Raw genomic sequence first — 27,174 nt, forward strand, 5'->3', positions numbered from 1 at the left:
AACGGGGAGTTCTCGCCAAGCGGTGCGGTGTCCCCGCGCAACCATCGATCCGACCAAACCTTCCACGCTCACTCTCTCTCTCTCTCTCTTTCTCTCTCTCGCTCGCTCTCTCTTTCTTGCTCTCTCTTCCTCGTTCTCTCTACAGAGCCTGATGATCCAACAAGCATCTCGCTGTGTGTCTCGCGGATCGCACCCGCTACGACCACCGCCAGTACTCCTCCTCTTCGTCGTCATCCTCATTCTCATCGTCGTCGTCGAGGCGAGATCGCGGACGAGGACGCGCATCCCTCGAGGAGAGTCGAGCACCCTGCGAGGCGCACTCGCTGAAACTCTCGACTACTACTCCCGACTTCTTCCGTTTTTCTTCCTACGACCGGAGTCGCTTCAGTGCAGAACTGTTCCCAGAAATTAATTGGGACACCGCCGCACGAACGAGTCGAGGGTCGCGAATGTTGCTGATCAATGGACTTTTCGTTCTAGATTTACAGTCTGCGTAGATTTATTTATTCATTGGATGGGATGAAATGTTGTTCGTACGTAATATAGGAAAACGGTCTGTTTGGTTGTTACAGAGAAGAAAGTTTAACAATTTTCTTTAAATAGAAACAAAGTCGATATTGTCGAAGTTATTTTGCTGCGTGATGCAACCATTTTTAACGCAGTCTTTGAATGTCCACTCGAGTGCAAAGGGTGCTAAATGATTAAAGAAAGAACGAGACTGCTGCGACAAATTTCATGTGGCAGACGCGGATGCAATAATTAAGCATCGCGCGGGATAAAATGGATATTGACCCTGCGATTATCGGGTCAGTTGGGCCCAAATCGTCAATTTTATAGTTACAGAAATGCCGTCCGAGGATTGATGTACAATGTTTTGTCATCGACTGTAGACTCGGTTCATTACCAGCTGTTCTGACGAGTATACTCGTCGTAATTAGATCGCGGATTTTATACGGAGCAACGAAGACACCGCATAAATTTAACGACCCCCCTTGTTACATTACTTCTCATTTATTAAAATTATTACAGGAAGAATTGCATCCTGTAATTCGCGCTTTGTGCAACTGATCCAAACAATTTATTATTTTGCATAAAGTTCGCAGTCTTCTATGATGTTAAATGGCTTAGGCTACACCATAAATATTTTTCCTAACGTAATCGAGTGAGACAGAACTGTTTGTTCTACAACGTACTACATTATTAGTACAATGTTGGCGATTTTGTTCGGATAACGAATACAATTTCATTCGGAGAATTTACTCTGAATTTTATTCGAAGAATTTATTCGGGCTCCTATTCGAAGAATTTAATCGGGCATTTATTCGGGCTTTTATTCGAAGTGTCGTCCGAATCAAACTGCATTCGAATGACGCCGGGCACCGGCGACGACGCATTCGAAAGGTTAATGACACGACACGCGGAATCGCGCGAGCGGTTCTTGAGTTGCAATCGGTCGTCCGCGCGTTCCATGCTCGAATTATCGCGTTATGTTTTATGTAGTTCGGCGCCGGCTGCAAATTTAATCGAGCACACGCGCGCTGTGTATGTCCCTTCCTTTATCGTACTTATTCGCGCGAAAGGGTTCGTTACCCGGTTTATAATAAATAATAATAATAATAATAATAATACAGGAGCGTCGCGGCGCGCTGATGGATTTATTAAACGTAGATTCCGATTATCCGCAAAGCGATCGAGAACACAAATTGCCGGACGGAAACAAACAAATCTGGGAATACTTTGCCCGGATATCGGGTTCTGTAAATATTAACGCGATAGCCGGGGCGACACCTCCGACGAGCAAACATTTGGCGGGCGCATGCGTGCCGATTCCACGGGCCGCCGGAAGAAGGCAAATGTTTTTCGTCCGAGGAACGCTGCAAATAAAGCACTTTCCATTTCGGGAATAATGAAATGGAACAACGGAATTGCCGCGGCGCGGCCCGTTTCCGCGACCGAATCGATTCCGGAATCACTCGAAATCGACACCGTTACGGGGAACACCGTTCCCGCTTTTATTTTTTCTTTTCTTTTTTTTTTTGCTTTCGGACCCACCGGAATCATTTCCAATTTTCGGATAGGTATCCTTTGTTCCCCATGTTCGCCACGCGCGCGCGCGCGCGCGAACGCTATTTTGTTGTTTTCATTTGAATAACAATCCCGACCGTTCCTCCCCGATTTTATTGCACCCCGGGATTCTCGCCGCGTTGCAGTTTGCTGAATCGCGACCATAAGCTCTAATGCAGTGCCGGCTCGCTATTAACGAGCAATCCCGCGATCGATTCAACGAGAACGCGCGCAGACCGAAAAATATTTTCGCACCGACGCTCGGCTCAACCCGTTCCCGCCGCTCCAGAAAATCGCCAGTGAAATCTGCCAGGGATCTTCGAGCCTGAATCGGACTCCGCGATGCTCGATGCGATCGATTTCGTGCACGTTGTGGCATAACGTTACGATCCACGCGTAAATTTTCGTTGGTCTGTGATTATTATATTACAGCAATTAAAAATAATTGCGATCGATGGATACCGTTATGAATTGAGAAAAGAAAATTTAATATTAAATCGTCGACAAATCGATGATGGCAGAGTTATTCATTTATTTATTTATTTATTCGTTCAAATGGGCTGAATAAATCCTATAGTGGACTTAAAATAATTCGGAAGAGTCGAATGATATAGTTAATTGTTACTTAAAATTTTTTTATGGTTTAGACTGGAATTGGTGAGCACGAAAAAACGGATGTAAAAATTATCAATGGATAAATAAATAGCAGAAATTATGTAGATCGATGCTCGTGAAAAACAGATAACTGGTTAAGAAGGTTATATTGATAATTTTTTACTAAATTATATACTTTATACAAGTGTGGTATTTATATATAAAATACGACGAAAATAAAATGTATAAGGTGTAACTACTAGATTCTGCATTTTATGCATTTATGGCAAAAGCGAGTATCTGCAATTTCAAACAGTAGCAAAATGAACGGTATTTGATAATATAGGATTTTTTTCGCGACCTATTAAAATTGTTACAGAAAAAATGAAACATCCAGGTGACTTCAATTTATGGCAACAGGTGCAAACAATTTTTATTTTGCAGACAAATCTTCAGGTTATGTCAGACGGTATGTAAGGCTATGTCAGACATTTTTCCAAGAGATTGCAACGGGTAACTTAATTGTACCAATTAATTGTAGTAGTGGATCCTGACACTGTGTTTTAACGCTGAACCTATCGAGCAGTAAAAGTAACCATTTTTCAACGCATCAACAAATATCCTTAACCAATAATTCAAACGATTCCTGTAAAAAGCTCAACTAAAAATTATCAGTGCTTTCGAAGATACTATTAATTCCCAAAAGAATTGCAGAAATATTTTACAACTGCGAAAAAGACAAGATTTATGAAGACTTGCGTCGAGATTATAATTTCAAACAATCGTACTATTTTTTCAATGGTACCAGCGGATCCTGGCATTTGTGTTCGAACACAGAGCCTGTCGAGCAGGTGTCAAGAGTGACATTGGACCATTTTTCAATGTATTGGCGAAGATTCTCTATGAGCAATTGAATCGACACGATTGCTGTAAAAACAGTCCACTAAAAAACAAAATGGCACTATTGACGACACCGCTCGGTACAATGCTATCCGTAGAAACATTCCAAGGGGAAAAAAAATCAACGCGTGTCTCCCGCGGGAATCGCGGAAATAGTCTGGAATGAAAAACGAGCCGGGTCAACAGCCGAGAAAATGGCCAAACGGGTTCGCACGGTTCCTCGAAAGCGAAACGGACGCGAACACAACAAACAAACAAACGAGACCGAAAGCTTGGCTATCGCGGATTCGCGGAGTTGCGACGGCCGCATAGTTAAGCTCGCGGCCTTTAATCCCGGTTCCAACAAATTGGCCAACAAACGTCAAAGTTCGCATAAAAGTGCCGGGTTCCAATTACGGATCGCGTCGCGGCAGTGCCGCGGCCGGTCGCGCCGTTCCTTTTTTTTTCCGCGGCCGCGATGAAAGGCGCCGCGATATCGTTCGCTCGCCGGCGCGGCGCGGCGCGGATAAAACGATCCGGCACCGTGTCCGAGCGGCGGCCTAATGTCGGCCAATTATCACCTGACCGGTGGCCGAACGTAGGGAGAGCCCCCGGGTGTCGCGGTTTTTCCGCGCGGCGCGGGCCAAAATGGCGGCCGTCGCAACGACGGAATCATCTCGCAGTGTCGTCTCCCCTACCCTCTCGTTAGACAAGCGGACACCGAAACCCGTTCGTGTACCGTGGTGGCCGGCCGATCGATATTATCATAACAAATTCCCATCGAGCCGAATGCCTTTCTCGATGAAGCCTGGTGGTCTCATTAAACGCAGTCCTGTATAGCGCGGCCGCGTAATGAGAATCAGTTAATTAGTGCCGTGGTACGGGGGGCGGTTTCGCTCCGCGCGCGGAGTGCATCACGTGCACGCTCGTCTTACACAGGCGGCCGGAGAGAGCGCTATCGTAGGCCAGCGCCGGAAAATAGGAGCAAAGGTGGACGAGCTATTATTAACCCTTTCCATCGGTGCGGCGACTCTGACGCGTCGCTTGGAATTGTAATTGCCAAAATGGACGAGTGAAAGTCGTTTTTACCGTGTTTGCGTTTTAGGGACAGTCGAAAGTGCAATTTCGTGGGAATACAATGCGCTTCGGTCGTAGAAAATGGAAATTCGGGAAAATAGACAGAAAAATAGAAAATAGAGAAAAATAGGAAAAAATTGCTTTGCATTCGGAGCTGATATGGCTTCGAGAGCGAAAGGTTAACACTAGAGCGACCCAGGGGGGAGGGGGGTCAAAATAACTGGTTTGGCATTTCTCATGATCGTCGCTCATTTTCCTAAAAATATGTAAACAATTATTTATGTGAAGCAGTTCTCTTTTTTTCTTGTTCTAAAATGTTATGTAGTACGCCTACACCGAAATGTAAATAAATATATATATAAAAATATCAAAAAATAGTTTAAAGGTTTAAAAAGTCGAAAGCATAAACTTTAAAATGATCTTCGGTTCGTTAAATTTGCATAAACATTAAGAAATTTGTAAAAGTTTAAAGATTTAGCTGCTTTCAGGAGAGAAGTTTCTAGCTTTCCGCAGAGTCAAACGGCGGGAAAACTGTAATTTTATAAAAACATCCCTAACGAATGCTTTTTTACCAATACCTACAACGAAAATTTTTACAGCGAACAATTTTTTACTAATCGGTGGAACATACGAGCCACGACTGCGTGTGCATTCTTTTTATCATTGATTAATTTCGAATTAGTCGCAGGCTCTCGAAGTTCGGGAAATTAAATTCGAAAGAGAAATTAAAAGTTAAATTTCCAAATTAATTGGAAATGATCGTGTACGGTTTTCCGTCTGCTCGACATCGCAGGCAATGCACATCGAAATCGAGCAAGCCGAAAATAGGTGTGTTCTTGAATCGTACCAAATCCCATATTTTTCATCCCCTTTCAGATTCATCCAATCGAACACGCTCCATTGTCATCGAATTTTTTAAACGCGACTCTTCACGCGACATCAAGTGTTCATTTCGGTCTGATCGCAAAGAATGAGGCTTCACCTTCGCGGCGTTCTCGAGATTTCCATGCCGGAGAGAGACCCGACGCGGTTTATCCAGCGACGCTCGGTTCTTTCGGCTCCGAAATTCGCTGAACGCGCTGGCGGCGTATTCGACGCATCCATGCGAGAACGTTGTTGGATCGGTGGTGCGTCTGTCTTCCTGATGATGCTTCACCCTCTACGGGGGTGAGTCAAAGCAACGTTCTTGCCCCGCTGTTATGCCGCGTACGCGGCGGAGGCTTGTAACAATAATCCCCCGGCTGCCTGATCATCGTCTCCCATCTTTGCGCCCGTTCCCGCGCCGCTAATTACCAGCCTCCATCTTTTTTATCCGGTCTGCCGGAGCGGACGTGTCGGCTTGTCCACGCTCTGCTCGGAGAGCCCATGATTTTTCGCGGTTATTATCACCGTACCCGTGAATGGCCTTTATTATGCACGGTATCGCCGATGGAAAATCGCGGGACGTACCGGGTGGACCGATAAAAAGGGATCGTTCGGTTCAGTTTCACGGTTTCCAAGATTCCGTACGTTCACATGTTGCGCTATACTGTGAACGAAAAGCGATCTAAATAATGATTGTAACTTGTTGGTTATTATAAATGTTGTACATTAGTTGCAGTTTGCTTAGTTATTGTAAATAATTACGAGCCATGTGTAATGCATCATTAATTTACAATGATTTATGATAAGCAACGAGTTGTAATCCATCACTAATTTATAGTAATTTATAATAAGTAATAAGTAATCTGTAACTAGTTTACAACAATTTATAGTGACTGACGAGTTATAATCTATAACCAGTGTATAACAATTTATAATAACTAACGAGTTATAATTTGAAACTAATGTATAACGATGTGTAATAACTGATAAGTTATAATCTATGATTATGGTATGACAATTTATGATTACCAACGAGTTTTAAGCTATAACTAATCTGTACTAATTTATAATAATTAACAATCTATATAATATAATATAATTATTGCATAATAATTTCTAATGAAAACAAAGAGTTATAATCTACAACTAACTGACGATAATTTGCAACAACTAACGAGTTAAAATCGTGAATTGTCAACCGCGATTCCTTCGCTTTGGTTTCTTACAATTTTGCACAAAGTGACGCAGAAATGTCGAATTTTCAGAATGCGCTAAAAGGAAACGTGACTCTGCGCCGCTAGTCGGGGCACGCTTTTTCTTCTTCGACTCGAAGGAAAGCCGTTCGCCGGTAATTTTTCCACGTCCACGGCGACCGCACCGGCGCGGCGCATTGTCTGTACCGATCGCGTCGTCGATGAGGCGCAAAAAAATAGTCCGGAACGTGTGGCGAGAGCGGCGCGGCGCGACGGTCGGAGGGTGAAACAGATTCGAAAATCGGCTCAGCATCCCGGCAAAGTTTCCCCCCGATTCGGCCCCGTCATCGGGACCCAGGAGCCAGACAAAAGGCGCTCGCGGAGGGAGGCAGCGAAGGAAAGGGATAAATATTCGAACGCAGTTTTCATGGAAGTTCATCGGAACGGTGGAGGGCTCATTGACGCGAAGGCGGCATTGTTTTCCACGGTCGGGAGTATCCCGGAATCCGGCGGAGGAACTCGCTCTCTCGGGTTCCGCTCTCACCTCCTTTCCCGTGCCCGCTTCCAGTCGCATTTTTAATTTCCATTGTCGTCGGTGGCCTTCGTCTCTCGCCCGCCCCTGCCGCCGTTGCATTCGATGCATCGCGAACGCCCACGACGAGTCCCGGTTTCCCTCCTGCAACCCCTCGGATCCCCGGAACGATGCCAACCAACTACAGGGTGTCGAGATGCACGCGCGCGATCGTTTGCTGTTTACCAGAAATGTCTGGTGATTTAATTTATTTCATTTCATGTCGTTCATTTAATTTTATTTGGTTTTATTGAATTTTATCCGATTTTATTTAGTTCGTTGAGGTTCATTTAGTTTTATTTTTATTTCAGTGAATTCAATTCGATTAATTTAATTTAGTTTTATCTAGTTATCATTGTCTCGAGTTGGGAAAAATTGTATTCGGATGACGGATAAAAGATAAGGACTAACGGATAAAATCTTATTCGACACCATCGAATAAATATTCAGTCGAACAAAAATTTATCTAGATGCAAATTCATACGAATGGAAATGTATTCGAATAAGAATTTATCAGAATAAAATTGCATTCGAATAAAAATTTATCCGAAAATAAAACTGCATTCGAATAAGAATTTATCCGAATAAAATTGCAATCGAATAAGAATTTATCCGAATAAAATCGCATTCGAATAAGAATTTATCTGAATAAAATTGCAATCGAATAAGAATTTATCCGAAAATAAAACTGCATTCGAATAAGAATGTATAAAAAAATGAAACTGCATTCGAATAATTTATCCGAATAAAACTGCATTCAAATAAGAATGTATTTAAAAATAAAACTGTATTTAAAAATAAGCATTTATCCGAATAAACCCGCATTCGAATAAGAATTTATCCGAATAAAACTGTATTCAAATAAGAATTCATTCGAGTAAGAATGTATTCACAGTTCATCAAAGTTCTCCCACAGTTTATAAATTTATTCCTCCCACAGTAGTTTCTTGAATCACTCGAACGAAGTCGAAACGAATTCGAATTCCTCGAATTATTCGAACGTTTTCGAATCATTCGAGTAAAGAATCCTCTGAATGAAGAATTATTCGAACAACTGGACGAGAGAGAGAGAGAGAGAGAGAGAGAGAGAGAGAGAGAAATAATCGACGACGAATTATTCGAACAAAATATTCCCGACTGAGAGAAACTCATCCAGATAACGGCCAACTGTCGCGAGTGTACCTCGTGGATCGTTACTTTCCGGACACGGGTTGTGCAGGGTTCTGATCTCGGCTGTCCCGGCGAGGAGTCTGGTCGTCCGGCGGCTAGGTGGCGGCACGGGTGCGACCCGGCGGTGTTGGGGAACCGATGGCCTTGAAAAATTAATCCAGAGGGGGGCCGGGGGATCGATCCATCCGCGGCTGGCTCCGGCTGCGACGGCCAGTCGAGTGTGGGAAAACGAGGAGGGCCCGAAAGCGGTTCTCTGAAGAGGTACGGGCTCCGGCAACGGTTGCTCGCGCGAGCGCACGGCCGAGCGAGTGCCTCGCGGATCGCCGCGATCGCAGTGACCAATTAAGAGAATTAAGGGTCATTAATTAGCATTCGCTTCCGCGCCGCGATGGAGGATTCCTCCGGCTCACCCTCCCGGCGAGCAGAGCGAGCGAGCGAGCGGCGAGGCGCGAGGGCCGAGCATTATTCCGCGGCTGAACGCTGCCGGCGGCTCTTCCGTTTCGCAGACGCGGTTCGCCGAATCCTCTTCCCCGTTCCCTCCTCCAAGAATTTTCTCACTTGGCGTAACGCATCCGCGGACGACGAACGCAGCCGTGCCGCGCGGCTCGGCCGCAACGAGGCCGGGGCGAGGAAACGCCGACGCCCGTCGTTCCCGCGGACGAGACTCGCGGTGTCGAATCCGCTCGTGGGAATCGGAAACAGAAGCTCTCTTCGGTCCGCTTAAGACAGGGCCCAGGATCAGCCTGACGTCACCGACGCTCGCCTGATTGCCCGTGCTCCTTCGTCCCGTCCGCTCAATCGGCTATCAACGGTCCCGCATGCGATTTTAAGGCCCATTCAGATGCTCTGCCGCTCGTCGATGGAGGATAACCTTGTCGAGATCGCTGGTAACAGCCGAGACGGTCCACGGATACCCTAATCCAACGGTGGACAAATCCGGCCTAATACACACACACATACACAAATACAGAAGGAACAGATATACATGTTTTGTGTCTCGAGCTGCGATCGCGAGGGTTCCGGATACGTATTTCGTTTCGACTCTACAATGTCGCAGTTCGGAAGTGGTTAATTGTGCTCTCTGATGGTCCAATCGAGGCCACCACGGTCTCCAAATTGTCAATTTTTAGGCAATTGTGGAGTAATTTGTAATGCTCGGCGGTATACCCAGCGGCGGCCATCTTGTCACTTCGGGAGATTGTAATTAGTGTTGCTAATTATCCCTTTGTTGAAATGAAGATCTTCGTCGCTTGTTCTATTTTATATCAATGCGTTTTGATTGTTAGAATTTTGGAATAATTGTTTTGTACTTTCTTTCTTTTAACTGGAGAATAATAATTGAAACTAATTATATTTATGTGAAACTTGACCAAATTATAAAATCGTATCGGATTCTATTATAGTTTAAAACTGTAATAAATCTGTAAAGAAACTTTTTAAGTAAACTATAGAATAACTTTATGCTATTATTTACTTTCATTAATATAAATTTATTTAATTCGCATTACCCCGAGTCATAATCAATTGATCTAAATTTCTGTCAAAAGTAGTTCCAATCAAAATTCATCAAAATTTAAATATCTACTCTATAATATAAAAAATTATACCTAAACATTCGTTAAAATTTAACTATATAATAAAAGTTTTATTAATAATAGCCCTATTTAAAATCAATTAAACCAATATACTACAAATTTATACAAATAAAAATTATTCGAGAATAATCACCCCCTCGAATAATAACTAATAAAATAACTCCAGTTTTAATAACAATTTTACCATATAACAATTTTAAATAACAATGAGTTAAATCTATATATAATAAGCGAAATCCAGTCGACAAATAGCACAATCGATTAGGATTCGCGAAATCATTGTGAAGTCTTGTTTCAGAGAAGTTGCCCAACAAGATTATGCCTCGTCGGCTACTCGAGGAATTAGGCTACGCGATGATGAGCATTCTAGGTAACAATGATTCCGGTCGGCACTTGGCCGATTTCCTTGAAAGTTGCATCGCAAGGGTTGCAAATACCGCGAAGAACTGCATGTTTATCAACTCCGAACTGTATTACGCGTAACTTCTCGCGCTTGCCGGGTTTCTGAAGGTTCGCGTCGCTTTAACACAGACGCATACGGCCGATGCTTTTTAAAGACTTACGAAGGTCCGAACGAGTCGAATATTAACGCTCGTTCTGCGTGAAATCCTTGTCGCGTTGTCATCGTCCTTTAACAGTCGGATCACGGAGAGATTCCGGGGCTAGATGAACGGCGATGGCGGGTCGCTTCGGACCCGAAATTCTTGAGGAGAAAGAACCAGGAGAGAACCTCCCGATTTGCAAGGTACGTGCACTCGTCGCTGCAGTCTTCTAGTGCACGCGCGGGTTCTCTATTTATGGAATATTTTACAAGTCCTCTTTTTTTATTTAGCACCTGGAATCTCGCCTGAAAATCATATTGGCTGACAGCAAAACGCAAACCACGAATGCTTTTTACGAAATAATACGAATAGAGCATTGCAACGTGTATATTGCACTGTGTCAAGGTTAAGTGAAGCGAATAACCGAATCTTCGGACACTTTTTAAGAAAGTTTATTAAGAAGTATATAGTTTATTAATATATCGTTGTTCGGCACTTGAAACGATTTAAATGTGCCGTCAGTATTATATCGCAAACCGTGACTTTCGTCGTGGGCAACACTTGCGTCGTTGACGGCGACACGGCGCGCCGTCGATGCGGCAAAGGAGATTAAAATCGCGTGGGAGGGTGTGGATCATGGCGGCGTTGATAAATTTCGGCGGCTGGGAATCACGCGCCCCGGCGGATAAGAAAAGAAAACAAGAAGGGGTCAGAGTACGCTGAGGAGAGAGAGAGAGAGAGAGAGAGAGAGAGAGAGAGAGACTACAAGAGTGAGATAGAAAAGAGAGAGAGAGAGAGAGAGAGAGACTACAAGAGTGAGATAGAAAAGAGAGAGAGAGAGAGAGGGAGAGAGAGACTGTAAGAGCGAGCAAGAAAAAAGAAACTCGAAGAGAAAGAAAGAGAGAGAGAAAGTTACACTCGCGCGAGCAAAGGGGCGGCTGAAGGCAGCAGAAAAAATACAAGCAAACGCACGAGAGCGAAAAAGACGAGATTTTTCAGTAAACTGGAGAGAGGGAGAGGGAGAGGGTGGTAAGAAGTGGAGGAGAAACGGAGACGGAGTGCGTGCGAGAGGATAAGAAAGAGAGAGAAAGAGGGAAAGGGGGAAAGAGAGAGGAAGAGAGAGAGAGAAGCCGCGATTAGCCGATAGAGAGAAAAGGAGGAGCTAACGAAGGTGCGTGAGAGGGGTTGGGGCAGAGAAAGAAGGTGGGCGGCATCCTTTGATCTTACGCGCGCACACAGCCGCGCGACGTTGGAAAAAGGACACGCGCATATCTTCCGCAAAAGACCCAATACATATTCATGATTCCAGCGTGCACGCGCGCGCAAAAAAGCTACGCGTTCTGCCTCCTCTCTTTCTCTCTCTCGCACGCTCTCCCGTGTTCGCCGAACAGCGCGCATGTGTTCGCGCTTTTGTTTAACCTCGTGTGCGCGCATATTGTGCGTGTGCACGCCATAAATTTGTATAGCCGCGCGCGGAGAGGAGAGGAGAGAGGAGAGAGTGCACGCAGCCGGGCAGGCACGCACGCGGCGCAGAATGCGCGGGAGAAGTTTCCGTACTTTAACTAAGCCGCTCGAAAGGGTGTCGACCGAAGCCGCCCCTCGCCCACAGAGGCCGCCAAATTTTATTCGAATAATTGATACATACTTCCTGCAGATCTATCGCTGAATCACGATTTTAATCGAAGAGAAATTCGTCGTTACGCGAACGTCGTTGCTCGCGATTAAATCTGTGGCGTTGTTGACATTTTTATTTTGCAACGATCTTTTTTTTTTTTTTGGTGTCTATTCATGTTAGAGTTGAGATGATTTAGAGTTAAGATAATTTACAGTTAAGTTAATTTAAAGTTGAGTTAATTTAGAGTTAAGTCAATTCAAAGTTGAGTTCATTTATAGTTAAGTCAATTTAAAGTTCAGTTCATTTAGACTTAAGTCAATTCAAAGTTGAGTTCATTTATAGTTAAGTCAATTTAAAGTTGAGTTCATTTAGACTTAAGTCAATTCAAAGTTGAGTTCATTTATAGTAACTCTACAATTTATTGCACCAGTCTTTTCAACATTTTCAAAAATTTCTAACCGCAGTAACTGCGAAGAAAAATGGCATGTCAAGGGGTTAATCGTGGAACCCGGTTTAGAACGCTGCGATATCAGCGATTTCTAAGAATTTGATTCTCAGCAGCTATAAGCTGAACTTTTTCAATACTTCAAAGACGTATCACTAAACATTTAAACAATAGAAAATAATTTTCACACCAACAATAAAGCCTCTTAATATCGCAATAATTGCCGATCATCGTAGGCGCCGCGGCGCTGGAGCTGTGAGCTCCAAAACTAAATTCCGAAAAATGTGCTAAATGAAGCTCAGAATTGTTACGAGCATCGTCGATTGAACAGTTGCGAGAATGGTCCGTCGTCCGAGGGTTCAGGAACTAAAACAACACGCGGGAACTCCGGCCGGATCGACACTGCGGTGTCAGCGGCGAGTCGAAAGCTGAACACCGAACACTTGAATTCGGGGGTTCGTTTGCGAATCCACGGTCGAAATTGGCGTGGAATCGCCGGTTACAGGAACGATTAAAAAGCCGTTCGTTCGATCGATCGATCGATCGATCGATCGATTGATCGGCGCCGGGGGGCCACGGTTCGGCGTCGATCGTCGCAGCGACCTCAAAAATTTGTTTGTCTAAACGATCGCCGCCGGTAATTCGGCAAACTAAGTTTCGCCGTGTATTCGGCCGCGGCTGTATCGCCGAATGGCCCGATGAAAACGGCCGGCGAAACAATCCCGACGGATTCGATCACCGTTTTCCTTTCTGTTTTCGCTGGCGCACGGCCGCGCCGCGCCGAAACGACGCGCTCGCCGTGTCTGTTCCGGTCGGAATAACGCGTCGACAATTTTTCTCGAACACCGCGTGTTCCACCCTCCTCTCTCTCTCTCCCGTTCCCGGCAACCTCCGCGGAAAATTCATTGGCGCGACTGCAGTTTCCCCGGCGATCTTCCCGTCGGAACCGATCCCACCTGCGGAGCGAACCACGCCGCCGAATCAAAACAACCCCGGATGCAGATTTAGCGCGCGCGTGCTTCAGCGAGCCCGCGCTTTGAATTTGTTTGCATTATTCAAATGAAACACGACCGCGGTGTCTACGCGAGCCTCGTCCACGGATCCGGCGAACGAAAATATCTGGTCGCAGGCGACGGCTCCGGCTGCAAACTAGAATATTCGTTGTACACGATTTTTCTTACGTTTTATCGTTTCGCGTCGTCGCGTCGGATGCGTTTACGAGAAACATTGTCGTAGAAAATGTCGAAATCCGAGGACATTGCACATATTTAAGTGTTCGTCTAGCGTCTTCTCAGTTTACTTTGGAAATTTTTATTTTACGTGAAAATTCGCGGTCTATTTATTATATATATATTTTTTTCTTTGTTATTGATATTTATTTATTTTTCGTGCGACGGCTGTACACAATTTTTTCTTTATTTCCTTTTATGTGTAACAAAGCTTCTTTTTAACTGTATATATATTATAGAACAAAAGTCTATTATAGATTACTATTATTATTATTATAGATTACTATTATTATTATTGTTATTATCAGTATTATTATTATAAGACAGTAATGATTAGACAGCAGATTTTTAAGCAAAATGGAAATTGTCTGCGCCAATTCCGAGATACAAAAGCTTCGTCGCTTAAATATTCACGACAAGAGGAAAGAATATTATTCCGACTTAAAAAAAGAGAAAAGCGGAATAACATTCATACTTCACTGGTCATCATTAGAAATCGACGTGACAAGTCTCAGTCTCGTCGAGGCACGTCAAGGAGTTAATGATTATACCCGTAGAAGAATAAATAAATAAATACATAAATAAATAAATAAATGAATAACTAACTAAATAAATAAATAACCGAGCAGTGGGAGTTCCGAAGCCCGAGGAGAAGGGTAGAAGGTAAAAGGTCGAAGGCGCATCGATAATTCAAATTTTCTGGTTCCCGGGAATCGAAGCGGCGAGTTAATCGCCAGGGAAACGACGTGACGGGAGGTACGGGCGCACGGGAGGTGGAGAAACGGGGAATCCTGGAACGAGAAGCGACGGCAAAAATTGCGGAGCATCGGCGTGAATTGCCGGAGCGGTGTGGTGCGGCGGACACGACACGCCCGGGGCGCCTGGCGCCCGCAATTTACCTGCGAAACATTTCCGGCCGAACGAAAAACGGTCGGGCCCCGAACACGATCGATTCCACGCGAATTACATCGGGGAATGCGCGCTCCGATCCGTCGTTCGACGACCGAATTCACCCGGGCACTGGCGGATTATTCAAGGCCGACAGTCAATTGATCTACCCGCGGGTTTATACGCGTCATTTTTCATTAACTCCGACGAGCCGCGGAGAACGGACCCGAGGGAACCACGGAAACCTCTAACGTGTCTTCGACGATCGTTAACCTTCGACGTCGGCTCCATCCGAAAATCGCTGATCATTGGGTCCGTTCGAACCTCCGTGGAATTTTTATTAATCGCGCGGCCTTTCGCGATACACCTCTCCGATGTGCTTTACGATGCGTTTAAAGAGCTCCGTTTACGTTATTTCACGCTAGATTCGCGGAGCGATCGGATCAGCTGCTTTATAGTTGTTCATAAAAGTATAAGATAGGACATTGATTAATTTATGTAAATTATTGTCATAGTTTAATAGTAGTATAATTTCAAATTCGTTGTGTAAATTATTCTATTTCAGTTTAATTTATCGTATTTTATTCTATTCTATGCTATTTTATTTTACTTTATTTTTTCTTGTTTCATTTTACCTATATTACTATGATAATATAGATGTATATAATAATAATATAATAATATAGATAAAATGAAACAAGAAAATAAAGTAAAATAAAATAGCATAGAATAGAATAAAGTTTTATACATTTTTATACAGTGCTATAAAAATTGTGAAAAATTTGGATAAGTTCAATCTTACAATTTGTTTATAAAGCAACTCGTGCCAGTCATTTTTAAAGCTTCGTATACCTAGTGTTAAAAAGTAGTGTTAAAAATGTTTTATAAATCCTGTTCAAAGAAACAACAGAGAGGAGAAAAGGAGACTGCTGAGAGTCATGGCTGCTTATGGCAATATTTCCTTGGAACAAAATTATTGAAAGCCACTCTCTGAACCCGTCAGAACTAATAAACAAACAAAAAATAAATAAATCTCGTTTGACACGTTCAGGACACATCCGTCCAGCGATATCGCAGGTCAACGAATCAAATAATGCATCGCCGTGTTGCGAAACGAGAGACGAATTCGCCGGGTCAAGTAAAAATTACGCGAATTGCATCCGCCTGATCGGAACGTGTCTGTCCGCCGGTCCCGTGGCAGAGACAAAGGAGGCCGTGTTCGGGCAGCAAACGAATTTCTGGAACGGCGGATTAAAAGAATCGGCGGGGCGCCGTATCTGCGAGAGATCCTAGTCGGAACTGGGCCCCGGCTATCTGGAATCGTTAGGCCCGGGCCCCTAGAGATCCTGGAACGGGCGATTCCAGGACGCCGAGGGGGCCGAGCCGCACGATCTCTTCCAGAGCATGTGGAATTATGTAAGATCGCGGGTCGTCTGGAATTCGCTGGGGCGGCGCCTTTTTGAATCGCGAATCCTTTCTCGGAACGAGAGAGACGGATCCTGGCGTATCCCTGGCCGGGCCGGGAGGCAGCCGAGCGTGCAATCGCGGCTAGTCGATCGAGTTCCGTGCCCGACAACCTGGATCCAATGATATATCAAATCGATAGTCCGCCGCAGAAAAATACCTGGGAGGCCGGCCGCAATTTCGAGCAGAAAACTATCGTACTTATTATGGAACGCTTTTCAACATTTATTTATGTATTTATTTATTAATTTATGTATCTACTTTTTTATTTATTTTTGTATTTATTAATTTGTGTATCTAGCTTCTTATTTACTTATGTATTTATTAATTTATGTATCTACCTTTTTATTTACTTATGTATTTATTAACCCTTTTAGTGTCGGAGACCGATATATCGGCCCGCACCTTGTAGCGTTATAAATAAATAAATGCGTTACAAATAGTCTAATTTCATTGCGAGAGAAAAAATTAGCGTCACTGTCTTGTTCTCTATTTTGTCCTTGATGCATTGCTTTTTTAATTATGTAAATATTGCTTTTCGTTTGGTTTTTATGAGCCTTTTTCGAAATCCTAGTAAAATCGTGAAATTCAGCCGGTTATCCTTCGCATAAGCACCTCTTCTTCGCCCGGCACTAAAAGGGTTAATTTATATATCTATCTTTTTATTTTGTTGTGTACTTATTTTGTATTTATGTATTTATTATATGTATCATGTATTTATGTATTTATTTATTTATTAATGCTTCAAACCAGATGGTTTATTTAGCAAATGCAAGATTGTAACAAAAATAAATGTCAAGGTTATGTCAGATCGACTCTACACCCCCGATTTACACGGCTGGATGAAATTAAGACACCTAGAAAATTATTAGTATATTATTCTAATATAGTACTTAGATTTCAGATAAAAAATACTTTTTTATAATCTCGATCGTAACTTTACTTTCGATTACGAGCAACAACTAATCAACAGTATTTGAACTTCATAAATAATATCATGTAATTTCGTCCGTGCAAAATTGTATTATCTTTTGGTTTTGTTAAACGTTCGTTGTTACATTCTGCAAAATTTATAAAAATGTTACTTAGAACTAAACTATTGACATGAAAAACATTCTAACCTAACTATCATATCAACCTCCTAATTTTCATTCCTTCAATATTTGTTCAAGCTAGTTCGTAAGCTTTCCAGAAAATTTCGCGAATTGTTTATAAAAAAAATTAAAATAATTTTTGCAATATTCTAAGAATATTTTTCACAAGTAAATAATTGATCCGTTTTAAGTAAAAACATTCGACGCGTCTTCTACGACAAATAGAAAATTGATCACGCATGAAAGCGAACGGAAGGCACAGTAATTGGCTACCAACTGGCACGGTAACTGGCTCCACGACTCCACCCCCCGCGTGCGAATAGATTGAAATTTCGCGAAGTCCGCGCAGGAAGTGGCGTCGAGTCCTGCGACAATAATCATGCTAAACTGGAACCGTGACAGGAGACACGTGCATCGGGTTGTTCTTTTTTTCGGGAGAACCGTCCTCGAACGGCCGATTAGAGTGGCGGCGCGCGCGGTACCACGGCCGGTACCCTTCTCGGGGACCATTTCGCGTTATTAATGTCGGAACTGTTCACGGAGGGCCGCGTATTCCGCGGAGTTTGTTGCATGCTGAGGCGCAAAGACGACTCGCGGCGCACAATATATAATTCCGTTGATAGTTCGCCGATAATTATTGCCGGTTACCAAGTTGCCTGACGATGGAACCAGGGGGGGAGGGAAGGGGTGGTTCGCGTACGCCCGCCACGCCGGTTATTTCGACGTCGACGTCGCCTTTCGACGCTGTAATAAAGCGACATTAGCCTGCATGCGATTCCGCGATAAACTTTCGAAATTTATATTCCTCAGAGCTCGTCCCATCGCCCGCCCCCCTCCGACAATGTTCCCCGCGGTCCCCGAACAGACGTAGACGTAGACGCATCACGCTCCGCCTTTTCACCGAACGATTTCGTTCGGAGGATTCCGCGGTAATTGCGGGGGACGCGGCACGGACTTTTCAGCCATATTATCCTTTGATTAATTGCTCCCGCCGTAGCCTTGAAGCTTCTTCGGGCTCTCTAACGGCGTCATTTTCGTTTCCTCTCGTCAGATCGACGACGTCGGCGGCTTTCGAGATCGCGTGGCAAGTTTCCCCGGGTCGTCTTCCATTTATTTATTTATTTATTTACGAGCGGTAGAAAAATAATTGATTCTTTGTAAAATTAATTAATCCTTTGTAAAATTAATTATTCCTTTGTAACATTAATTCATTCTTTGTAATATTAATAAATCCATTATATAAAATTAATTCATCGGTACAATGGGAGTACAGGTGACAAAATATTAATGAATCTGTTTGCATTGCGAAATAATTCTCTTGATTTTTAATTGCTGAGCTGTGAGACGGCTGCTATATAATTATTTGTTCATTCGTGGTGATAATGTAATTGTTAGAACAATTTAAAAATAAAAAAGAAACGTTTTTGATACACTTGCTTCGATTGAACTCGTACCTCTTCATTATTGATGTGCAAAACAAGAACAATTGATCTTGATTTTTCATTTAACACATGTATGTCAATAATAACGTAGTATGCATTAGCGTTCTGTGAGGCACTGTCCTTTAACCCTTTGGTTAGAATAGAGTTAAATAGAAATTATTAAAAGATGTGCATCTACCCCTTCGGTAAAAATAGTGTCAAATAGAAATTATTAGAACGTATGCTTCAACCCCTTCGGTAAGAATAGTATTAAATAGACATTATTAAAAGATGTGGTTCCACTCCATTGACAAAAAACAGTGTCAAATATAAATTATTAAAAGACAGGCTCCCACCCCATTGGCAAAAACAGTGTCAAATAGAAATGATTAGATATGTTACAACCCCTTTGGTAAAAACAGTGTCAAATACAAATTATTAAAACACGTGCTTCCACCCCATTGGCGCGAAAACAGTATCAAACAGAAATTATTAGATGCACTATAACCCCTTTGGTAAAAACAGTGTCAAATACAAATTATTAAAAGATATGCTCCCACCCCATTTTGACAAAAACAGTGTCAAATAAAAATTATTAGATTTTGTTACAACCCTTTTAGTAAGAATAATCGGTTCACCTCCCCTAACACCGTCCCCACCGGTCTGCAGGGTAGAGATCCCGAGGAAATCGTCGTCGAAAGGGCCCAGAAGCCCATGAGCAAGCCCCCGGCTCGAAAAGCAAGCCGGCTCAGCAACGGCGACGCGTTATGTAAGAGTGTATGTAGCTATTGATCGATAATAGGATGCAGAATCCTCGCGGGAGCAAAAGGTTCGCGGACAGGTCTTGCCAGTCCCGGATGGTCCCGAGCAGACGCGGAAGATAAGGGACCCCCCAAAGGTATGGCGTGCGCCGCCGGTTCCCAACCAGTCCTGGACTCCTCTCTCGGGTGGTCCACAACGTTCTCGGGCCCCTTCTTTTATACGGCCCCCGGTCCCTCTCCCTCTTTCTCGCGGCCTCCTTCTCTCTTTGTTCGTCGCTGGACGTCGATTCGCCGGTTTCCGCGGCCCGCTTTCTGCCCTTTCCGGCTCTCCTCTTCGACTCCTTCTTCGCGGGCTTCGTTGTTCCAGAGATTTCTATTCTGCGCCCTCTTCGTTCCTTCGATTTTTCACAGCCTTCCACTTGGTCTCACTTCTTGCCAAACTAGAAATTAAATAGCAGTTTAATACGTGTTCCTGTGTTGCGAACATTCGCGTTTGCAGCTTCTTCTTCAGTTTCACTTTCGCTGTCCAGCCTGAGTTATTCTGCTTGCTTTCTCGTCTTCTTCGAAGACCGCTGTTTGCTTTCATTTCTTCAATTTGAGTCCTTATGCGACGATCGCTGTTTAACCCTCCGCGAACCTCGTGTGGTCAAATCAACCCCCAGTGATTTCAAATAATGCTTCGATGTTCGGTAATAAGTCAATAAATAAATAAAGTATATAAGTAAGTAAAGAAGTAAGCAAATAAGTAAATTAGTAAATAAATAAATAAACCCACAGTGGCGCTTCGGAACGGCGCGACAAGGTCAAGGAAGGTCAACGGAGGCTACCGAGGGGCCGGCAAGCAGTTCTCGATCGGTTGAAATCGGTTTCGATCGGACGTTAGGACCCGCGAAAAAGGGACGCAAGGGAGGACCGCGGCGGTGCAAAGGGAGAAAAGGTGGAGAAAGAGATAGAAAGACAAAGAGAGAAGTAGGGAGAGAGAGGGAAAGAGAGAGAGAGAGAGAAAGAGGGAACAGTAGTTGAGAAATGGTGCAGGGCTACCCGCAGAGCACGCTACTTGCTGTGGCAGCTTCACGAAGGAAAGACAAAGGAGGGCCCACGCTTTCATCCTTGCCGACATTAAGGTACCTACCGTATACGCCCTTTTGGGACACAATAAGGTCCGCATGCGGGTCCAACGGATCTCACGTCTTCTACGTACGCGCACGGCTTTCTTCACAATGAGAATCTCTCTCTTTCTCCCCGGCCGCCCCACACCCCTTCTACTTGTCTTTCTATCGTTCGATCTCTTTTCTGCCCGCTGCCGCCCCCTTTTCGCTCCCTTTCGATTTTCTCTCCGCTTTGTTTGTCCTCGTTCGCTGTCTAGCCTCTCCGCTTGGCTTTCCTACCCCTCCTCGCCCCGGGCCCACCCTCGATTCCGGTGCATCTTCGCGCCGCGTCCGCCGAACTGTCCCCTCCCCCCTCCAGCGACTCCTCTACTCGCGAATAATTTAGGCCGCGACCGTGAGAAAACAAAACCGATCGTCGCGTCACCGGAATCGGGTACTCTCGGCCGGGCTACTATGCGCCGGGACCAATTGCTGTGCCCTCGGCTCGTTCACCGGCGTAATTGTAACTTTTATATTCGTCGAGAACGTTTTGTATTCTTTCGGAGAGAAAAATTTCTTTGAAGAGAACAATTTCTTATTAAATTATTATTATTTATGGAAAACAGATATTGTTTGCATCAATTTTCGAGAAATAGTAAGTAAATAGGTAGCAATATTTTCTTCTTTTCTTTGATCATCTTCACGGATTGAAAATTGTACGTCGACACGTTTAAATTCTTTTTATGTTTTTATCACGTTAAATTGCATTTAAATTCCAATTAAATCGCATTTTTAATTGCATTTAAATCGCATTCTTAATTGCCCCGTCGCGAGAAAGAAAATCGCAAGATTCAGATCGTCCAGAGAAATTTCTAAAACGATTCCCCTCGATTTTCTTGGCCCTTCGAAATGGCACTCGCGCGAAGAACAATGTTATTGGACATTGTTGAGGGGTTGGGGGGGGGGCACGGGACTATCGACCACGGTCGATGATAAATAATTCCCGATTCCGAGGACCTAATTTATTCGTCTCTCGATGTTTCCAGCCCCGGTGGCTAGCAGTGCCACTCGACTTTCGTCTCGAGCGGAGCGTGACGCCGGCAGCTTTTAAAGCGTCGCGGCAAATTCGAGTCGCGCAGGAAAGAAATGTCGTGCAGTTAGGCTAACGGGGGAGGGGGTTGGGGACGATCGTCTCCTTCTCCTCGCTGTCATGACTAACGCTAATCGGGCCTCCGTATTTTCTCGTCCGCCTAATTACGAATGCGTGCCGCGAAACGTATCGAGGCATCGAGTGTCGCGCGATACGACCCTGTTTCTCGAATCTCCCGAGCCTCTCCTCTGCCGACCCCTCTCCCCCCGCTTATTTCTCAACTCCTCTGTCCTTCCCGGCAGGAATTTTATTACGGCCAGACATGCAGCTCGATCCGACAGCGTAGCGAAATTTATTGGAGACGAACTAACGAACGACTCGCGGCGAAACGATCGCGGCATTTTTAGAACGACGATGAAACGCCGACGACCGACGAAAGTCTCGAAAGTCTTCGGTGCTCCTTCGAAGAACTATCTTCGCCACCGGACGGATGAGACGACGCGACGGCGAGGTGACGATCGCGCCGTCGTTTATCCGCGCGAAAGCCGAAAATCGTGTCGCGTGCTCGTTAACGCTCTAGATTCACGGAGCACAAAAAACAGCCGAATATAAATAACTATAAACAACTCATAAAATGCATCGTTACGATGCGAATAATCGTAACTTAAACAATTTTTATTCCGCGCAAAGATCCGCAGTCTGATCGTCGAACAAGCGACACGCTACGTTCGGGACACTGTAATTTGTTTAAACATGCCCCAGTTTCCTGCCTCGCCTCGTTGGAACGCGTTCGTAGACTCAAAGATTACCGACTGAGAAAAAGGTCGATTTTTTTAACCGATTTTTGTCCAGGGGACGCGGTGCGCCGTGCGACGTCGCGTCGCGCCGCGCCGAGAAAACCGAGAGGACGTGCGTGATTCCGGAAGCGGAACGCGGCCGACGTGCTGTTCCACTCGGTTCCTGGCCGCGTATCGTCGCCGCGGACGGGAAACAAGAGACAGACGTCGCTGACGGGCACGCGAATTCGACGTTCAACGTCGGGGGAACGTTTAATTTGACGGCAGCGACGGGTCTTGGGGGTCGCCGAGTCGCTCGCCATTTCGCGGGAAACGAGCAACCTTCAGACGTAGAATGGGCACCCCCGAATTTTTCCCTTCGGAATCCGATCGAACGCGAGTTGTTTTAAGAGAACGCCATTATAATCGCGGCGGACGATGTTCCGCGGAAAAATCGAGCACTCGACGGAACGTAGTTTATGCGAAAAAGGAGCCGGAATTTGTCGCCGTTATTTAACAGTGAGCCGGCGCTGATTACACTTTGGATTATTTATTTGTATTATTGGACTATTTATTATCATTTATGTTGATTCTGCTATTGTTACTGTTATTGTATTATTATTACTACTATTGTTACTATTTTATTACTATTATTATTATTATTTTATTACTATTGCTACTTCATTACTATTATTATTTCTTTATTATTACTATTTTATTACTATTACTATTATTATTATTTTATTATTATTAATATTTTATTGCTATTATCATTATTACTTTATTATTACAACGGCGCTGATTACACTTTGGATTATTTATTTATATTATTGGACTATTTATTATCATTTATGTTGATTCTGCTATTGTTAGTGTTATTGTATTATTATTACTACTATTGTTACTATTTTATTACTATTATTATCATGTTATTACTATTATTTCATTATTACTACTATTTTATTACTATTACTATTATTATTATTATTATTTTATTATTATTACTATTTTATCGCTATTATCATTATTACTTTATTATTACAATTACATTGTATCTCGGTAGAAAATTAAAAGTGCACCTGGCACGTCTATGCCAAATAAACGAGCAAATAAATAAACAAGAGACGTGACGACGAAACTGCAAAAATGAAAACAAACTCTTTGCCAGACAGTTTTCTTCGTTGTAAAAATCGCGGAGCACGTTCGAGATCGACTGGCATAAACAGCTGGTTCAAACGCAACGGTTGATAGATCGGTACCAAACACAGCGTAAAAATGGTAAAAATTGTTTCGATACATGCACCGCGAGACTTTATAATGTAGAAAAGTTCGCCGGCAAGTATAGTTCACGTTTAACGAGGCTTCGGATGGAACGGCTAGGAAATTTCGCCGAAATAAATTGCCGGCGGAGTTGTTAGTGCATAACCACCGGCCGAGATTGGAGCGAATCGATCACGTTTTTCCAGGCCGAATCACGGCCTGGCGAGGGTGGAGAGGTCGATTGCTCGAGAAGTGGAGTTCCGCGGGTGTTCGTCTAATTCCACGGAAGGATTTGGATTACGCATCTCCACGGCACAGCCCGATCACGGCATCTGCGTCGGTATATTAAGATCCTGTCGCGATACGCGACCCCACCGAGCGGACTCTGAATCAGAGACTTTGCCACCCTTGACGAATCACCGGGAACGACGCGACTCTCCCCCTTATCGAAAGCGAAGGAATCGTCGATGAACCGTGGCCGATTTTCAGCGATCGGTTCGAGGATTAAAAAAGCCGCAATTCCGGGACTTCTTGAACGGGCACGAGGAGAATGATAATTGAGAGAGAGAGAGGGAGAAATATTCGAGTTTCGAGCGGCGAGATATTTCACATCGATACGTATTAATATCCGGAGAAAATGGTACAATTTTATAATATTTTTTAAATTCGTTATACAAGTTGTCGCATTTTATTTTATCTTATTTTATCTTATTGTATGGTACGCTGATATGTAAAGGGGTGGGCCACTTGCAATCAATAAGGAAATTCAATAATCATTATAATATCCAAAGTATATCGATAACTGTCGAATAAATTATGAAATAAAATCTAGGGGAAATTATTTACTAGCAAATGTTTTCTCCAATATTTTTAATGTTTCCTTTTGTATTTCTTTTAAGATAAGGAGAAGCTTGGAGTAAGAAGTGCTACCCCTATTTATTTCTATTTGTTTATACTCCAATTACTATATATCATATCACTAATTCTCATGATAGTAGCAATATTTTCTCTATAGTTTTAATAAAAAAAATTGTATTATAAGGAATAAACTGCAGCACAATGTTAAACCGCTTCCGTGTCCCGGATAAATTGCCAAATGAACGAGAACGGACCGATATGAAGATAATAATAAACCGTCGAGCGTTTCGAACCGATTTCTCTTTCTCTCTCTCTCACTCTCTCGAATTACTGATTTTTGCGAAAACGACCGACGTGTCTGTCTTCCCGGCCACGAAATACTGACCGAGCTGGCAAAGTTCAGCCAGGAAAGTTCCAGACGGTGAATTATCATTCCCGTTGCGCAACCACTGCGACAAAGGGAGCAAAAGTATTATGCAAATCCGAAATAATAACCGGAGAGCACTCGCGATCGAGGCTGCCCCGCTGTCCCGCGAAATTACGTTTCCAGCGAGCGTTCGCCAAAAAGACGTCCCCCTTTCGCGAGCTGGTACCGCCAAGGACGGCCCCGCCGCGGCGGGGCCGCAGCGTCGCGAGCATTCGAGTCTAATTGTTTAGGAATTGCGCGAATCGCGGCCAATTAGCCGCATGCACGCCGCCGACACGGAAACCCCGCGGAGAAAGGTTGAATAATTTAAATTAATACGATGGTTCGGATGCCTAATAGCCGGTTCTCCGCTGTACGACAACGGAGAACTTCTTTAATGTTCTTGTCCGCGGCTGGGACTCGTTGATTACACGGTTGATATCTGGCCACGTGATCCCGCGCATGAAAGATCCCCGATCGTGGAATCCGCGGCGTTCGCGGCCGCATGCGAGAGAGATCCTCCGTGCGGAGGTCACGCGACCACTTCACTACCTCGTTAAGAGGATCACTCGAAATCCACGGATCCCTCAAAAATCATTTTTTTACTCGATTGTGTACACAGTGGAAAACGGTGTGATTTTTTTATACAGAAACTTTCTTTCTGTGTCCCGCGGTCAGAGTTGGACGACACTCGTGTAAAATCTCCAATGAAATGATTATAACAAAGTGATTTTTTATTTTGAGGTTTAAATAAAAGAGAAATAATTACTTATTATTTATACAGATCTAAACGAATGGTTTGAAATAATCAAATTTATCCCTTATTTATGACTGCGATTCGAATCGTTAATTATTAACCAGTCAGCTGATGCAATCTATGATATTTGGAAAGTGTGCAAGTTGCTGTAATTATGCTGTCTATATGTTCGATTTTTTCCATATCTTGTTTAAGTCGGTGACGTTCGAATTCTTTAAATAATTAAGCTCGTATTTCGCGAGACGACAAGAGGAGAAGTTTCGGGGAAGTTTCGAACGCGTCGCAAGTTTCTAGCGGCGGAGGACAGCGGCCAATTTAGACGCAGGAATTACTCTGCGCGATCATTTTGCATCTTTCACGAGCGGCGGACGTTGCCGTGACACGCTGAGGAATTATCTAGAAGAGTGTTTCAAGTTTCTGACGGGGAACGTCGCGAGGATCAACGAAAGTTTAATAAAGTTGTCCGAGAACGATGGCTCCTAACGTTGAAAATTCGCATAATTCCCGAATATTTCGCGGACTAACTCCCGCTAATTATTCTCTGTCGTGTAGTCACACAATTCCAAACAGGCAGATACAAATAACAAATTGCCTCATGCATGATACATGCGTTGATATATTATTGACTTACCAGAATAACGATCGTGCCATGCAAGAACTGCGCAGAGCAGGGCCAGGGTCTTTCCGCTTCCCGTAGGACTTTCCAGAAGACAGTTCTCTCCTTTTGTGCAACCCTGTATAAGCTGTAACGGAATTTTAGAAGCAATTAAAATTTCTGAACGATATGTTTGATTAAATGCTGTTCAAAGATCATTGCGTTATTACCTTATTCATCACTGCAATCTGGCAGGAGTACGGCTTCACAGGAAGCTTCACTTTAATTCCAGCAATCATTTGTTCGTAGTGCGGTATTACTTCAGGACACGCAGCCTTCCCTTCGCTTGTATTTGGTAATTCTGTTTCTAATTCTGTTTTTAATTCTGTTTTTAATTCTGTTTTTAATTCTGTTTCTAATTGTCTCTTTAACTTCTTTTGTTTAACATCGTACCATTGTTTGTCATCATCAGAATCAAAATCACTGTACGCTGCCTCGTTGTTCTGTTTCAAGCCTATACTTTTCTGGCCCCAACTAAACATCGGACCTTTGCTATTTAAATTCGATTTGGATGCAAAGATCGGCTCCTCCTCATCTTCGTCGGTTGTCACACTGTCTGTGGACTTTTGAAACTGTAGCAGAGTATTTGTATTATATTCTGTCTGATCCATTATATCATCTGATGATTCATCACTAGAAATCTCAATAGTGTGTTCTTCATCGATCGCTGTACTATTCTGCATCTCTGACTCTTCGTCATTCAAATTATATTTCTTCAATCTCAATTTGCTCATTCTGTGGACACAAATACAAGAGCAAATTCTTAGATTCTCGTACAAAATGATACAATGATCTTGAGAACACTAGTGTAGCAGAAA

The 27,174-nt window shown here is 43.7% G+C and overlaps 1 protein-coding gene and 1 long non-coding RNA gene across 2 annotated transcripts in view; one reads left to right on the forward strand and one right to left on the reverse strand.

Moving 5' to 3' along the window:
* LOC117221979 (Fanconi anemia group J protein homolog) overlaps window positions 1-27,174 on the reverse strand; it is a 92,989-nt gene that overhangs the window by 65,407 nt on the left and 408 nt on the right. Inside the window, exons 2-3 of the mRNA XM_076520493.1 lie at window positions 26,527-27,091; window positions 26,333-26,444 (exon numbers count right to left, since the gene is read on the reverse strand). Of these exons, the coding sequence (XP_076376608.1) occupies window positions 26,333-26,444; window positions 26,527-27,091 (677 nt within the window). The remainder of the gene's footprint in view (window positions 1-26,332; window positions 26,445-26,526; window positions 27,092-27,174) is intronic.
* LOC143259193 (uncharacterized) lies at window positions 10,481-14,105 on the forward strand. Its single transcript, XR_013033033.1, has 2 exons — window positions 10,481-10,752; window positions 10,840-14,105. It is a non-coding gene; the product is annotated as an uncharacterized LOC143259193 (long non-coding RNA).

Source organism: Megalopta genalis, chromosome 3 (assembly GCF_051020955.1).
Source record: "Megalopta genalis isolate 19385.01 chromosome 3, iyMegGena1_principal, whole genome shotgun sequence".
NCBI lineage: Eukaryota > Metazoa > Arthropoda > Insecta > Hymenoptera > Halictidae > Megalopta > Megalopta genalis.